A 13,366-nucleotide genomic window follows, 5' to 3' on the forward strand; every position below is an offset into this window, starting at 1 on the left:
CCTCTCTCCCAGGCCAGCTTGGCCTCCACCAGGTCGATGAAGCTGTCGGAGTGACAGCCAGGCCGTGGGCAGGTTACGGGCCCTGGAGGCTGGCCTGGGATTTAGTGCCTGCAGGAAGAAATTGAATTTCGCTTCTTTGTCGAACATCGGCGGAGAGTGCCGGGCGTATATCAGGAGGTTTATGGTTCTTCCTGCCTGGCCGCCGCTGCCTGTCACTCGGCGGGGGCCTCCCCCATCCTGCTCAGCTGAGGGCAGATTCTTTTGTCTGGCTTTCCCTGAGGTCTGTGGGCCCAGTGGTCTGCAGTGGACGCAGCAAGGCTCTGCCCTCACGGGCGGGCACCATCTGGGCAGGCTGCCACGTGGAGCATGGAGCCAGCAGCGGCCAGCTGGGCTTGGGGGAAGCCGGAAGCAAGACTTGGTTGATAGCCGCTGGGGTGTCTTTGAGGGTCACAGCGGGCTGGCGACAGGAAGGGCACCATCATCAGAACCTCTGCAGGGCCTCTGGGACCCGAGGTGGGGGATTGGGTGCCAGGTCTTTCCCGGGCAGTAGGCCTGGTGTCACCTCTGAGCTGGAGCTCCCAGCTGGCCCCAGTCTGACCTCTGCTCTTCTCCTGTGCTCCTTGGCACGTGGCTGTGCACTGGCTCTTCAGGGAGGGCCCCCGGGGGGCTGGCACGCGGCGATGTGGCATCCACTGTCATACATGGGCTCACGTGGTGTTCACTGGTGCCCAGAGCTGTGCTGGCACAGCCCCTTCCTCTACCCTGGCAGGCGGCAGAGGCTCTTCCGCTCTGCCACCTCCCCCCTCCCGCCCAGCTCTGCTGGTGCGAGAGGCGGCATGCGCACGACCACGTGCAGGCGGGTCTGAGGGTCCGTGGTGTTGTCGGGGCCTGGAGTACTCTGTGCGCTGACACCTTCCCCAAACCCTGGGCACGCTGTCCGTGCCTCCCCTTTCTCCTCCCCCATGGGGCTGCAGCGGAGTGGGCTGCCCTCCAGACTTCCAGGTCGAGTGAGAGCGTGAGGGTGGTGGTGAGTGGGCAGTGTGAGACCCCCGTGCGGCCCCTCAGCCAGGCGCCGGGGCAGGGCAGCGGCCTTCACCCGCTCCAGGGCACCTCCAAGGAGGACCAACAGTGAGGCCCAGCAGGGCGGCCTTGGGGTGGTACCGGAAGAGCAAAGAGGCCGGGGGCTGGTGGGCAGTGGCTGAGCGGGGCACCTGGGCCTGCCTCAGAGCCGAGTGCTCTTGACAAGAGGGTACAGGCGCCTGTTAATTTCACGCAAACTGCCTTTGATAGATCTCTTGTTATTTTTGGTGAGTTGAGCCATAAATTTGTGCCATCTTGCTGCCGCAATCTGTTAAGTGGGGGCAGAGGAAGAAGGAAGGGGAGGCAGGCAGGAAGGCGCTCGGCGGAGGGCGGGCACGGAGGCCGGCGGAGGCAATGCCAGCTCCCGAGGCTGCCTGCCAGCCCGCCGGGCGTCCCGCTCAGTGACCCTGCAGTTCCGAGGGCCGAGGCACTGGCCGTGGCTGTGCCGAGAGACACTCGGGAGAAAGGGGCCCCTCGTCAGTGCTCCCGTTCCCTGCTGCACTCCCTACCTCCCCACAGGTGCACCGTCCCACACATGGCCGGATGCTGCCCGCTCACCTTCCCCGTCATCCAGGCTCCGTTCTTGTGGTGTAGCCATCAGGTGAGCCTGGGGTCGGTTCCTGGGAGACAGCCGGGTCGTTCCCCCTCTCTGCCACTGCTGCTGCGGGACTTGGACAAGGTGCTGCCCCGCCTGGGGCCTTGGGACTCCCAGGCCCCAGCGACTCCCCAGCGCTGCCCGAACTCCTCAGCCCGGCGTTCAAGCGCCTCCGCCCTGGTCCTTGCAGCTGGGTGTTCTCTGCTTTCGCTCCCGGCCGGCTCCTCACCGTCCCTGGGCTGTTCCGCGCCTCCACGGCCCTTTGCCTTTGTGTAGCCTGCCTGTCAGGTGGGGCTCACAGCGAGAGGCCGCCTGTGGAGGAAGGCCTAGTCCACCATTTTCAGGAAGGGCCTCGCAGTCTGGGTCTGTGTGGCTGGAGCCCCGGGGCATGGGGTGCAGACTCCTGCAGAGTCTCAGCAGGGACCCAGCTCCAACCACCGCGTTGCGCACGTCTTCGTGTCTTGGTCGGAGTGGAGTTTGCACTGGGCCCCCGGTCGGTGCTGAGTGTGTGAGGTGGGAGGCGTATGCTTTGGTGCCCCTCGGCGGGACAGAGTGGTCACCAGTGCTTAGTGGTCAAGGTCATTGCCTGGAGTCACCCGGACCCCACTGCTGTGTGACTGTCGACAACTTGCCTCACCCCACCCCCACCCCCACCGACTGTAAAATGCGCAGAGCAGAGCAGTGGCGGGTTAAGCAAAAGGCCGGGGGTAGGCACCCGGCACAGCACCCGGCCCACAGGTGGTCCGTAGGAAAGAGTCGCCGGGCACCGGGGTTTCGTGCACCAGGAACCTCTGCGCATGTGCCCCGTGGCAAGGAGGAAGAGAGCAGGGCACAAACCCGCAGGGGGCTGGGGGAGGCCGTCTCCAGGAACTGATTCTGAGTTGGGTTTTGAGGAGTGAATAGGAATTCACTGGCCTGTGAAATTTCTCTTTAAATTGAATCACTTCTAATGTTGAATATATTGAAAAGAGATTTTGTGCCGTGGACAGAAAGGCTATCACTTATCTGGAGTAGAAGATACGTAAAGAAACAACACACACAGGGAAAACAACACGGCGTTATTTAAGGGCAGCAGGCCGCTCTTAGCGCCTCCGTGTGTGTTAGGGGAATTAGCATGTGCGGGGACCTCGTCCCTCTCGCGGTTAAAAAGGCTGGAAATAAGGTGACCGTGTAACTTATCCAATCTGGGACGCTTCTCAGGTTATGAAGGGCAGGAGGTAGGTGCTGTTCATTATGGAGGGCCAGGGCAGGCAAATTGGCACGTGGTCACCGTGCTTCGGGTAGACCAGGGAGGGAACCTCTGTGAGCCACCTGAGGCCACTCCTCCCTGAGGGGACGCCCGTGAGCTAGAGGGAGGCAGCGGTGCAAGGGCATTGGAGGCGTGGAACCTGCCAGGCAGGGGCTGGACCGAGAGGGAGGAGCCGGCCGGTAGCCCCAGCCGAGGGACGCAGGACTGGGGCTTGCCTGCAGGCCACTGGGGCCGTCTCCTGCTGGCCCGGGCCTCTAGGACCGCAAGAAACTGAGTGTCGTGGAGGGGACAGGCTGAGTCAGATCTGGCCACATGGTGGGAGGTGGCAGGCACCCACCCAGCTAGCTCTCAAGGGAGGCCGGGCAGGTGTGTCAGCCTCTGGGGGCTGGCCTCCCCAGTGGCCCTGGGCTGCCAGGATGGACAGAGCCTGGGATTTTCAGAAACCACGGCCCTCTCCCGCTGTGGGGTACATGGTGGGGTGTAGGAAGCGGTGCGGGGGGTGGGGAGCCGTGGGGGGATGTGACCGAGCTGTGCTTTGAGGGGGGTCAGTGGGTGTCTGCCATGGCTGGGGGCAGGAGCAGAGGGCCCTGGGAAGGAGGACTGCTCTGGGCGCCGCAGCGCCGTCTCCCCGTGCGGGCGCTGGCCTTGCTGGCTGTGACTGCTGCAGTTAGGACGAGGAGTTTGGGGGGCAGCTCTGGAGCACAGCACAGGGGTGTCTGCAGTCCTCAAGAGACAGAGAACCTGCGCCCACCCGTCTGCCAGCACCAGGGCTGAGACAAAGTAGCCCCTGTGCAGTTGAGGCAAGGGAACCCCCAGGAATGTCTGGTCCATGCTTGCTGAATGCCCACAGTCAGGGCCCCGTATGCCAGAGGGGTGTGGGAGATGAGACCCTTCCTCAGGGCCCCAAGGAGGGATGAGCCTAGGATATTCACAGCTGATGGCAGCCTGAGGACTGGGTCACAGACAAGGGGGCTGGCATAGCCAAACCCCTGGTGGTCAGCCTAGGGAGGCTTCCTGGAGGAGGTGGCATTTGTCAGAGAGAAGATTTTGGCAGATTGAGATGGAGGGAAGGATATTCCAAAGGGAGGGAACAGAGGGAGGAAAGGATTTGCATATTCCAGGGGAAACCAGAAGGGTCGGCATCTTTTCACTGAGAGCTTTTTGTGCTCTGTGTTGCCCACATCTCTTGCTTCATTTGAAAAAAAATATTCTATCTGAATGGCAGAGTTATAAAGAAAGAGGGAGAAACACACACACACACACACACACACACACACAGGTCTTCCATCTGCTGGCTCACTCCCCAGATGGCCGCAACAGCCAGGGCTGGGCTGATCCGAAGCCAGCAGCCAGGAGCTCCATCCGGGTCTCCCACATGGGTGGCAGGGACCCAAGCACTTGGGCCACCTTCTGCTTCCCCAGGCGCACGGGCAGGGAGCTGGATGGGAAGTGGAGCAGCGTGCGTGTGAGGTGTTGGCACTGCAGGCAGAGGCCCGCCCCGCTGGGCCACAGTGCCTCCTGTTTCATTTAATTCTCACAGAGAGCCTGTGTGGTAGGAAGTGTCATTGCTGCCTCCAGGTGAAGAATCTGGAGCTCAGAGAGGTGAGGTGACTCGCTCAGGGGCACACAGCAACATGGAGGCAGAACCAGGCACCAGGTCCGCCTCAGCCAGGCTCCAGAACCTGGCCCTTTCTTTTGGCCCAGCGTGCCAGGCCGCCTGGCGGGGAGAGGAATGCAGGGCCGGCCACGCAGGCAGGGGCTCAGCAGTGGGGACCCACCGAGGGCTAGGCAGCGGGAGGTCCCAGAGGACCGCCTTGGAGGCTGCAGAGCAGGGAACAGCTGTGCTGAGGACCCACAGGCGAGGACGGGGGCCCCTGGTGGAGTGGGGGAGAGACTCGGGGCCTGAGGGGGTCAGGGAAGGCACCGCCAAGGTTCAGTGGAAAGAACATGGCCTCTGGAGGCAGGCAGGCCTGGGTTCGAATCCCGCCGCACCTGCCTCCATTAGGGAAGCACCGGGTCCCCTTGAGGGGGTGATGATGTGCACAGTGAAGGTGTTAGCGTGTTCAAGCCAGAACACTCCTCAGGTCACCAGCTGGTGCAGCGGGGCGTGTGCACGGGGCAGCTGTGGTGCAGCGGGCAGCCAGACGGGGAAGCTGACAGTCACAGGACCAAGCCTCCGAGCCCTGGGCCGGTGATGGGCCGATGCTCACACCCGTCCTGGGCCCTGCCTGGCTGGGGCTACCCCTGTGTGCTGCACGCATGTCCCCCTGGGGGAACAAATGGCCGGCCTGTCTGTGTCGGGGTGGTGCAGGGGGAGCAGTCAGCGCAGGGCCCTGCTGTGCGGCCTCGGGCTTGTGCCTTGACCTCTCTCGCTTGGCCCTTGACCTCTCTTGCTTGGCCCCAGAGGCTGGGATGTGGACCCAAAAGCCGGGCCTGGGCCAGGTTCTGATTGTTCAAACAGGCTGGTTATGCGGTGGCAGTGGTCGGTGAGTGGTTAGGAGAGGACACAGGACCCCAGGAAGCCTGCGGGGCTGGCGTCTCGCACGGCCCTGCCTGGCGGGCCTCCTGGATGCCAGGCTGTGTGTGGAGGGCTCCCCAGACACGGCGGTGGACACAGGCGCGGGAAGAGAAGATGCCACTGGAGTTGCAGTAGGCTGCAAAGCCTTTGTTAGTGACCGGGTGTCAGGCTTGAGGCCACCTAGGTGGGCGCCCGGGAACCCCGCCTCTCCGCCTGCCTTAGCCGTGCCTTCGGGCCAGGGCTGCCACGTTACATCTGTGAGGCTGCCGCTGCCAGGCCGAGCTGACGACCCTGCCCAGAGACCCCCGCCCCCGCCATGCTGGGGGATTCCAGGAGCAGTGTGTTCTTGGGAGTACATTTACTGATGTTTGTCTGGGCCGGATTCTGTGCGTTCGCTGGGGCTGGGGAGATGACGCATGGATAGCCTTCCCGCAGAGGGCTCAGGGTGGGGAGAGGGGGGGCTTCAGATAGAAGACAGGACCATCTGTGATGAAAGATGTGCAGAAGAGAGGGCTGCCCGCTCTTCCTGGGGAGTGTGCCATGGACCTACAGGGGGCCTCCCAGATGAGAGGTCATCGAGGTGGGTCTTGAAGGTTGAATAGGAGTTTTCCAGGCTAAGAAGGTAGCAGAGAAGCAGGCAGATGTTTGGAGGAGATGATGATCCTATTGGGCATTGAATTTGAGGGTTGGGAGAGGGGTTTCAGGGGGCAGCAAGGTCTATGGGCTTACAGCACAGGAGAGGCAGGGGCTGGGCATCCTGACTCGGGGCGTCCCTTAAGCCTGGGGGGTACATGTGAAGTGAGAACAGGGCAAGGTGTGGGTGCCTGCTGTGGGAAGCCACAGGAACACCTGCCAGTTAGGGAAAGCGAGGCAGAGAGGCCAGAGAGCCGGAGGGGGCAGGGCAGCCGGGATATTTCAAGGCAGGAAGCACCAGCAGGGCCAGATGCAGCCGCGGGGTCAGGCGGGATGCACCTGCCAAGCGGCCGCGGGAGGTAGCGCCAAGGAGGGCGCTGATGACTCTGTCAAGAACACTTTCAGCAGAGAGATGTGGGCAGCAGCCAGACTGCGGCGCCTAACGGGGAGGAGCTGGGGAGCCCAGAAGTGAGTGGCAGGTGAGAACTCAGAGCACCCGCCGTGGGCTGCTCCGGGAAGGTGGCGGGAGCAGAGGGCCAGGGGCAACTCCCCCGGGATGGAGGGGGCCTGGGGCTGATCAGGGCTGAAGGTGGAGGAGGGGTGCGGGACCAGGCCAGGGACTGGCTTCATGGGCAACTGGGGGCTGTGAAGAGGGTGCGAGTGGCAGAGGGAGGCAAGCACTGGGCCCCCGCTGCATAGCTTCTGAGTGGACGGAGCCCAGAAGGCCACGGACACGCCCTGCGTGCCCAGCCGAGGTTGGGCTTGAGTCTGTCCCGGTGCCAGCTGGCCCAGCTGTGGGTTCTTCAGCAGCCTGGGCGCTTGTCCCCAGGCCCCCAGCTAGGGACACTGAGCAGATGAGAGGTTTAGGGGGTTGCCAGGCGTGGCACTGTCACCTCAGGTCCAGGGTGAAGCTGGGAGGGAGGGGACTGCAGATGCTGCTCAAAGGAGGAGGCGCGGGGCCAAAGGTGGCCCGGGACAGGAGGGGGCGCTGCCTGCTCGCCTCACACGGCTAGGTACGGTAGCTGAGGCGGAGGGCGAAGGCCCCCAGTTGATGAGTTGGACTGGGTGGCAGTTCTGAGCTCCAGAGAGCTGGTTTGCTCCGGATGGCCACTCTCCAAGCCTGGCCAGGACTCCCTCGGCTGCAGAGCCTGGACTGGACTGGGTGGCCGGGTACGGGATGGGGGGAGTGGGTCCGCCTTCTGAGGTCCTTTCAAACGCCCGGTGCCTGTTCCCTGATGACCTGGCACTCAGAGAGGGCCAGTGTTGGGGTGAGGAACAGCTTTTCATCCAGGGACATCATGGGCTGAGCTCCACCCCCGGAGGCTGTTCTGGTCCTGTCTGCTGCTCAGCAGCCTGTCTGGGGGCTGGGGCGCCCCGCTCTGCACTGAGGTCTGTGCCCACGGGAAGGGGCCTGCAGGGGGACAGGCGATCTCGCCAAGGCTCAGGCCAGACACAGCGATCCGGGCGGCTGAGAGCCCCCTGGGGCCCCTGCTGCTGTCCAGGGAGTAGGCACCTGCCCCAGGCCCTTTGGGGCTATGCTTTGGGGAGCAGAAAGTCCAGCAGGAGTTGAGTCCCAGGGTAGCCTTGGGATGGGGTGTGGGGTCGCAGCGGCCCCGTGTGGCTGTTTCATCTGCCCCTCGAGACGGTCCTGGGAGAGGAAGAAGCTGGGCTTCAGGCTCACTGGCATGTGCCCACGGACAAGCCACTTCCTTTCTGCTCTCGGCCCCCGTCTCTCAGCGAGGGGATTTAGGAATGGGCAGGCCTTCCCAGGGCTCGTTTCTGCGAGCAGCCACGCCCCTTCGACCTGCCCCCTCTTTAGCTGAGGCAAGAGGCAGACAAGATGGTTGCGAGGCTGTGGGTGGGTGCTGTGCGGCCTTCTGAGCCTCAGTTTCCTAATCTGTGAAATGGGGGTGGTAGGGCAGGGGCAGGACGTGATGCTCTCTCAGCATCGCCCACAGTCGGTTCCAGGCCCTCGAGCTGAGGGCAAGCAAGGCTGCCCACTCTGTACCACTGCGGCAGGACCGAACTGGCCTCTGCTGAGCCCCTGCCACCACCTCCGTGTTCCAGGTGAGGAGCCGGAAGAGGAACCGAAGGTGAAAACCCAGTGGCCAAGGTCTGCAGATGAGCCTGGGCTATACATGGCGCAGACAGGTAACTCGGGCCCGCCTCCCTTCCTGCGTGGCGGGGCCCGACTGTGTGGTGTCTGCTGGCATGTGTGCTTAGCGTGTGCCCGTCTCTGTCTGTGTCCTGGAGCTCAGCCGTGTCTCTGTGTCACGTGAGGCCTTGCCACCTGGGGTCAGGGTAGGAGGGGCCCCCTGGTGCCACCCCACCCCCGTGAGACTGAGTGCCTGGGAGGTGCCCCCTGCCGCCGACGCTGTCCCTCTCTCCTAGGCGACCCGGCGGCTGAGGAGTGGTCCCCGTGGAGCGTGTGTTCCCTGACGTGTGGGCAGGGTCTGCAGGTGCGGACCCGCTCCTGCGTGTCCTCCCCCTATGGGACCCTGTGCAGCGGGCCCCTGCGGGAGACCCGGCCCTGCAACAATTCCGCCACCTGCCCAGGTACGCCCGTCCTCCCCACCCCGCCTGCCTGCAGGGTTAGGTCCCGCCTGGGACTCGGGCACATGAAGCTCCCAGAGTGCTTTCAGTCAATAAGCTTGACTGCCCCCACCCCTGCCACCATGCCAGCCCTGCGCAGGGTACAGGGGACACAGATGAACAAGACGCAGGGCCCGCCCCGCGGGGCACCTCACTCCGCTGATGCCCACATCAGCCTTTTACCCTCGTCGCTGTCCACATGCCCAGTGCTCTGGCTGCCCCAGCCCTCTCGCACTGCTCCACCTGCCTGCAGTTGCTTATTCTCTCCCTCCCCGCCTTGGCTATTAAAATTCAGCCTGCCCTCCGAGATCCAAGACCAGTGCCGATTCCTTTATGTTTTTCAAGCGAAATCTTCCCTGACCATCCCCTCCCTGGCCTGGGCTCCCCTCCCTCCCCTGGGGACCTCCCCCAGACCCTCCAGCCTCTCTGTTACGCCTGTAGTTGCTGAGGGAATGCATGTGTCTGCATGGGACAGGTGGTGACTGGAGGAGGGGCAGGCAGCTGCAGCGGGTGCTGTTCCTCCTCCCCTGAGGACAAGGCAGCTCCCGTCTGTCTGTGGGGTTAGAGCAGGGCCTACCTGGGGAGGGCTCTTGGTACCTGGGGGTGTGGCAGGAGCTGGCAGGGGGCGGCTGGGGGCTACGCTGGGCTCCAGGGTGTGAGCTCCTTGGTTGTGTCAGTGTCCACGTAGAGGTGTCTCTTTGTGTGTCCATGCGCTTGGGGCTGGGAGGGGCACTGCTTGCCCCAGGCCTGCCATGTTGGATTCAGGGATTGGGGGTGGGGGAGTGTGGGGAGGGGTGGCCTGGGATGGCTCTTGGGTCCTTCCTTGGGTTTTCCTTCACCCCCAGGAGGGGAGGACCTCTGGTTCCCCTCTTGGGTGGCTCCTGGTCTCCCTGTCCTGGTGTGCACAGGGGCTGCCCTGTGTGAATTGGGACTGAAAGCCTGTGCCTTCCACAGCTCCTCAAAGGGCGGTGCCTGGGGGCCCCCCCAGGAGAGACCTCCCAGGCAACAGCTCCCAGAGCAGAGCCAATAAGGAGCCGCCACAGAGCTGCGGAGCTCCCGATTGGTGGGCGGATGGGCAGGTGCTGGCAGTGGGCGGGGCCAAGGTGCGGCCCAGCCACCAGCCACGTGCTTCCTTGCAGTGCACGGCGTGTGGGAGGAGTGGGGGTCCTGGAGCCTGTGCTCCCGCAGCTGCGGGCGGGGGTCCCGGAGCCGGATGCGGACGTGCGTGCCCCCCCAGCACGGCGGCAAGGCCTGCGAGGGTCCCGAGCTGCAGACTAAGCTCTGCAGTATGGCCGCCTGCCCGGGTCAGTAGTGCCCGTGGGCTTCCAGGCGGGCACTGCCCAGCCGGGTGGGGGTTGGGCGGCCCAGGGGAGGTAGTCAGGTCCAGTGCCCTGACTTGGGGGACCCACGGACTTGGACCAAGCCTGGGGAGTCTGGAGAGATGAACCTGCAGTGTGGGAGGTGACCCTTCCCCCACCCCTCCCTGGGGGTTGGCATGTGGTGACCCCAATCAGAAGAGGGCTGCTTGCCAGTGCCCATTCTTCCAAGCCCTGGTCTGGCTTTGCTGTTAATGGCACTTTGGTGCCCATGGCCGGTGGGACTGGGAGAGGACACAGAGCTGGGCCTCCGTGCAGGCGGTGCTCAGGAGGCCCCTGCAGCCCACGTCCATAGCCAGAGGAGAGCTCGTGCCTCGGCGCGGAGTGCGGGGGGTCCTGGGCTCTGGTGCTGGTGACGGGCAGACAGCACGAGGCTGGGCAGCACCTGCTCCCTGAAGCCTCCCTTCCCGCCCCCCATTCCAGTGGGTCTGGCTTGGCTCAGGTCCCAGTGCCAAGCAGGCCCTGTGGCCTCCCAGTGGTGCTCTGCCCCCACCAATCCTCACGACACGCTGCTCAACAGCCACCCCTGCTTGTGTCTCCCCATGCAGTGGAAGGCCAGTGGCTAGAGTGGGGTCCCTGGGGCCCGTGTTCCACGTCCTGTGCCAACGGGACCCAGCAGCGCAGCCGGAAGTGCAGCGTAGCGGGCCCAGCCTGGGCCACCTGCACGGGTGCCCTCACTGACACCCGGGAGTGCAGCAACCTTGAGTGCCCGGGTGAGTTCTCAGCGCAAGGGTGGCAAGTGGCAGCCCTGCCCCTGGGGACACCTGGGGCTGCTCATGCCCCCCCTCTCCCGCAGCTGCTGACGGCAAGTGGGGGCCGTGGAACGCGTGGAGCCTGTGCTCCAAGACATGTGACACAGGGTGGCAGCGCCGCTTCCGCATGTGCCAGGCCACGGGCGCGCAGGGCTACCCCTGCGAGGGCACCGGCGAAGAAGTGAAGCCCTGCAGTGAGAAGAGGTGTCCAGGTAGTGCCCGTGGGACCCCAGGGCCGGGGGGCTCTGTGTGGGCCCTGCTGAGCCCTGCCCTGCGCCCACAGCCTTCCACGAGATGTGCAGGGACGAGTACGTGATGCTGATGACGTGGAAGAAGGCAGCCGCTGGCGAGATCATCTACAACAAGTGCCCGCCCAATGCCTCTGGTAAAGGGCAGAGTGGCTCCCCCTGTGTGCCCCCACCTGGGCCCCCAGCTTCTCCGAGGAGAGCCCAGCCCCCACGCCCGTCCCTGTGTCCTGTCCCCCTGCAGGGTCTGCCAGCCGCCGCTGTCTGCTCAGTGCCCAGGGGGTGGCCTACTGGGGACTGCCCAGCTTTGCCCGCTGCATCTCCCACGAGTATCGCTACCTGTATCTGTCCGTGAGTGTGCCCTGCTGGGCTGGGCCCCGCAGGATCTTTCCCAGACTCTGGGGGTGGGGGAGGGTGAGGGTCGGGGGGAGGGGCCTTGAGTCTCACTCATTCCCACTGGCCTTGGTGTGTGCTGTGCATACGTCCACCTGGCTGTGCCGCTCCTTGTCTGGCAAGTTCCTAGCTGGACCTCAAGGCCTGGCTCTCGAGTGTCTTCTCTTAACCACCACCCCCCCCGCCCCGCCCCACCCCGCCCCTGCCACTGCTTGTGCTTCAGGGAGGCCAGCCGGTGCTCAGAGTGCTGGGACACAAATGAAATCATTTTTGTGTCCCCAGGGCCTGCCCTGGGGTAAGAGTGATGTCAGCGAATATGGCTGACCTGTTTGTCTCAGCGTAATCGGATGTTTGTTGTGGGTTTGCATCTGGAGCTCATGTTAGGGAGTGAGTGTGCACGTTCCCCTCCAGATGTGCACGACCCCTGGGACAGGAAGGGACCTGTCCCCATACTGTGCTCGTCATCTTCTGTGTGCACATCTGAGTGCCTCCTTTCTCTAGGTGTTGCTATTTCTCTCTTTTTTAAAAAGCATCTCTGGGATTTTCTCGCTCTCTGAGTCTCTTTCCTGGGCTCTGTCTCCCCTATGAGCAGCATTCTCTGACCCTGGTTGCCAGCAGTGGGTAGACAGGAGCTGGATGGGTCAAGGTCCGGTCCTGGCTCCCGACACTCCTGTGACACTGGCCCCCATGTCACCTGCAGCTCCGGGAGCACCTGGCCAAGGGGCAGCGCATGCTGGCGGGCGAGGGCATGTCGCAGGTGGTGCGCAGTCTGCAGGAGCTGCTGGCCCGGCGCACCTACTACAGCGGGGACCTGCTCTTCTCTGTGGATATCCTGAGGAATGTCACTGACACCTTCAAGAGGGCCACCTATGTGCCCTCAGCTGACGACGTGCAGGTACTGCCCTGCGCTGCCAGGCGAAGGAGGGCTGAGGATGGAGAAGCTGCAAACTGAAGGGGAGGCTGGGCCCCCCCTTGGCCATCACTGGGGAGCAGCCAGTGTGGCTGTACGGGGACCCCCCGACAGTCACTGCTCTGTTCCCAGCGCTTCTTCCAGGTGGTGAGCTTCATGGTGGATGCAGAGAATAAGGACAAGTGGGACGATGCCCAGCAGGTGAGGCACTGGCTACCAGGCTTCTCCCACGACCTAGACTCACCCGGGACCCTTACACACTCTCTGTCCCCAGGTGTCCCCTGGCTCTGTGCACCTGCTCCGCGTCGTGGAAGACTTCATCCATCTGGTGGGCGATGCTCTCAAGGCCTTCCAGAGCTCTCTGATTGTCACAGACAATCTGGGTACAAGGAGGCCGGCAGGGGAGGGAGGGGCCCAGACCTCGGGGGAGGGGGTGATTTGTGAGGGGACCATTCCTCGTCACTGTTATTTTTTTTTTTCGGAGCCCCTCTCTATTATTTAATCCTGTAATTCCAGTTTTCTCTCTGTTTCTTCCCCTATCCCTTCCTGTGTTCATTGCTGTGTGTGTGTGTGTGTTCCCCGGCCTTGGGGCCTGCGGCCACCTCCCCTGGTATGTGTCTTCCCGGCTCTGCTCACCCTCCTGCCACCCACCGCAGTCATCAGCATTCAGCGCGAGCCCATCTCTGCCGTGTCCAGCGACATCACCTTTCCCATGCGGGGCCGCCGGGGCATGAAGGACTGGGTGCGGCACTCCGAGGACCGCCTCTTCCTGCCCAAGGAGGTGCTCAGCCTCTCCTCCCCGGGGAAGCCTGCCACCTCGGGGGCAGCAGGCAGCCCTGGCAGGGGGAGGGGCCCAGGCACGGTGCCCCCCGGCCCAGGCCACTCCCACCAGCGCCTCCTCCCGGCTGACCCTGATGAGTCCTCCTACTTTGTGATCGGTGCTGTGCTGTACCGCACCATCGGCCTCATCCTGCCGCCTCCCAGGTGAGTGTGCCTGAGTGCAGAGATCCGCCTGCCTGTGCG

General features: G+C 63.9%; 1 protein-coding gene across 14 annotated transcripts in view; it reads left to right on the forward strand.

Annotated features, from left to right (window-relative positions):
* The window catches only part of ADGRB2 (adhesion G protein-coupled receptor B2), a 36,181-nt gene that overhangs the window by 8,989 nt on the left and 13,826 nt on the right, over positions 1-13,366 (forward strand). For 5 of the 14 annotated variants that reach the window (XM_070078852.2, XM_070078850.2, XM_070078853.2 and 2 more), the window contains 11 exons: positions 8,143-8,226; positions 8,467-8,631; positions 9,807-9,971; positions 10,592-10,756; positions 10,840-11,007; positions 11,079-11,180; positions 11,285-11,391; positions 12,134-12,328; positions 12,476-12,544; positions 12,618-12,726; positions 13,000-13,327. In XM_070078852.2, coding sequence (XP_069934953.1) covers positions 8,143-8,226; positions 8,467-8,631; positions 9,807-9,971; positions 10,592-10,756; positions 10,840-11,007; positions 11,079-11,180; positions 11,285-11,391; positions 12,134-12,328; positions 12,476-12,544; positions 12,618-12,726; positions 13,000-13,327 — 1,657 coding nt within the window. Of the gene's footprint in view, positions 1-1,613; positions 1,682-8,142; positions 8,227-8,466; positions 8,632-9,806; positions 9,972-10,591; positions 10,757-10,839; positions 11,008-11,078; positions 11,181-11,284; positions 11,392-12,133; positions 12,329-12,475; positions 12,545-12,617; positions 12,727-12,999; positions 13,328-13,366 lie in introns of those variants that run through there. The other 9 variants (XM_070078858.2, XM_070078854.2, XM_070078856.2 and 6 more) reach the window with 6 other exon arrangements.

This window comes from Oryctolagus cuniculus, chromosome 7 (genome assembly GCF_051225735.1).
Source record: "Oryctolagus cuniculus isolate XC-2025 breed Fujian yellow rabbit chromosome 7, ASM5122573v1, whole genome shotgun sequence".
Classification (NCBI taxonomy): Eukaryota; Metazoa; Chordata; class Mammalia; order Lagomorpha; family Leporidae; genus Oryctolagus; species Oryctolagus cuniculus.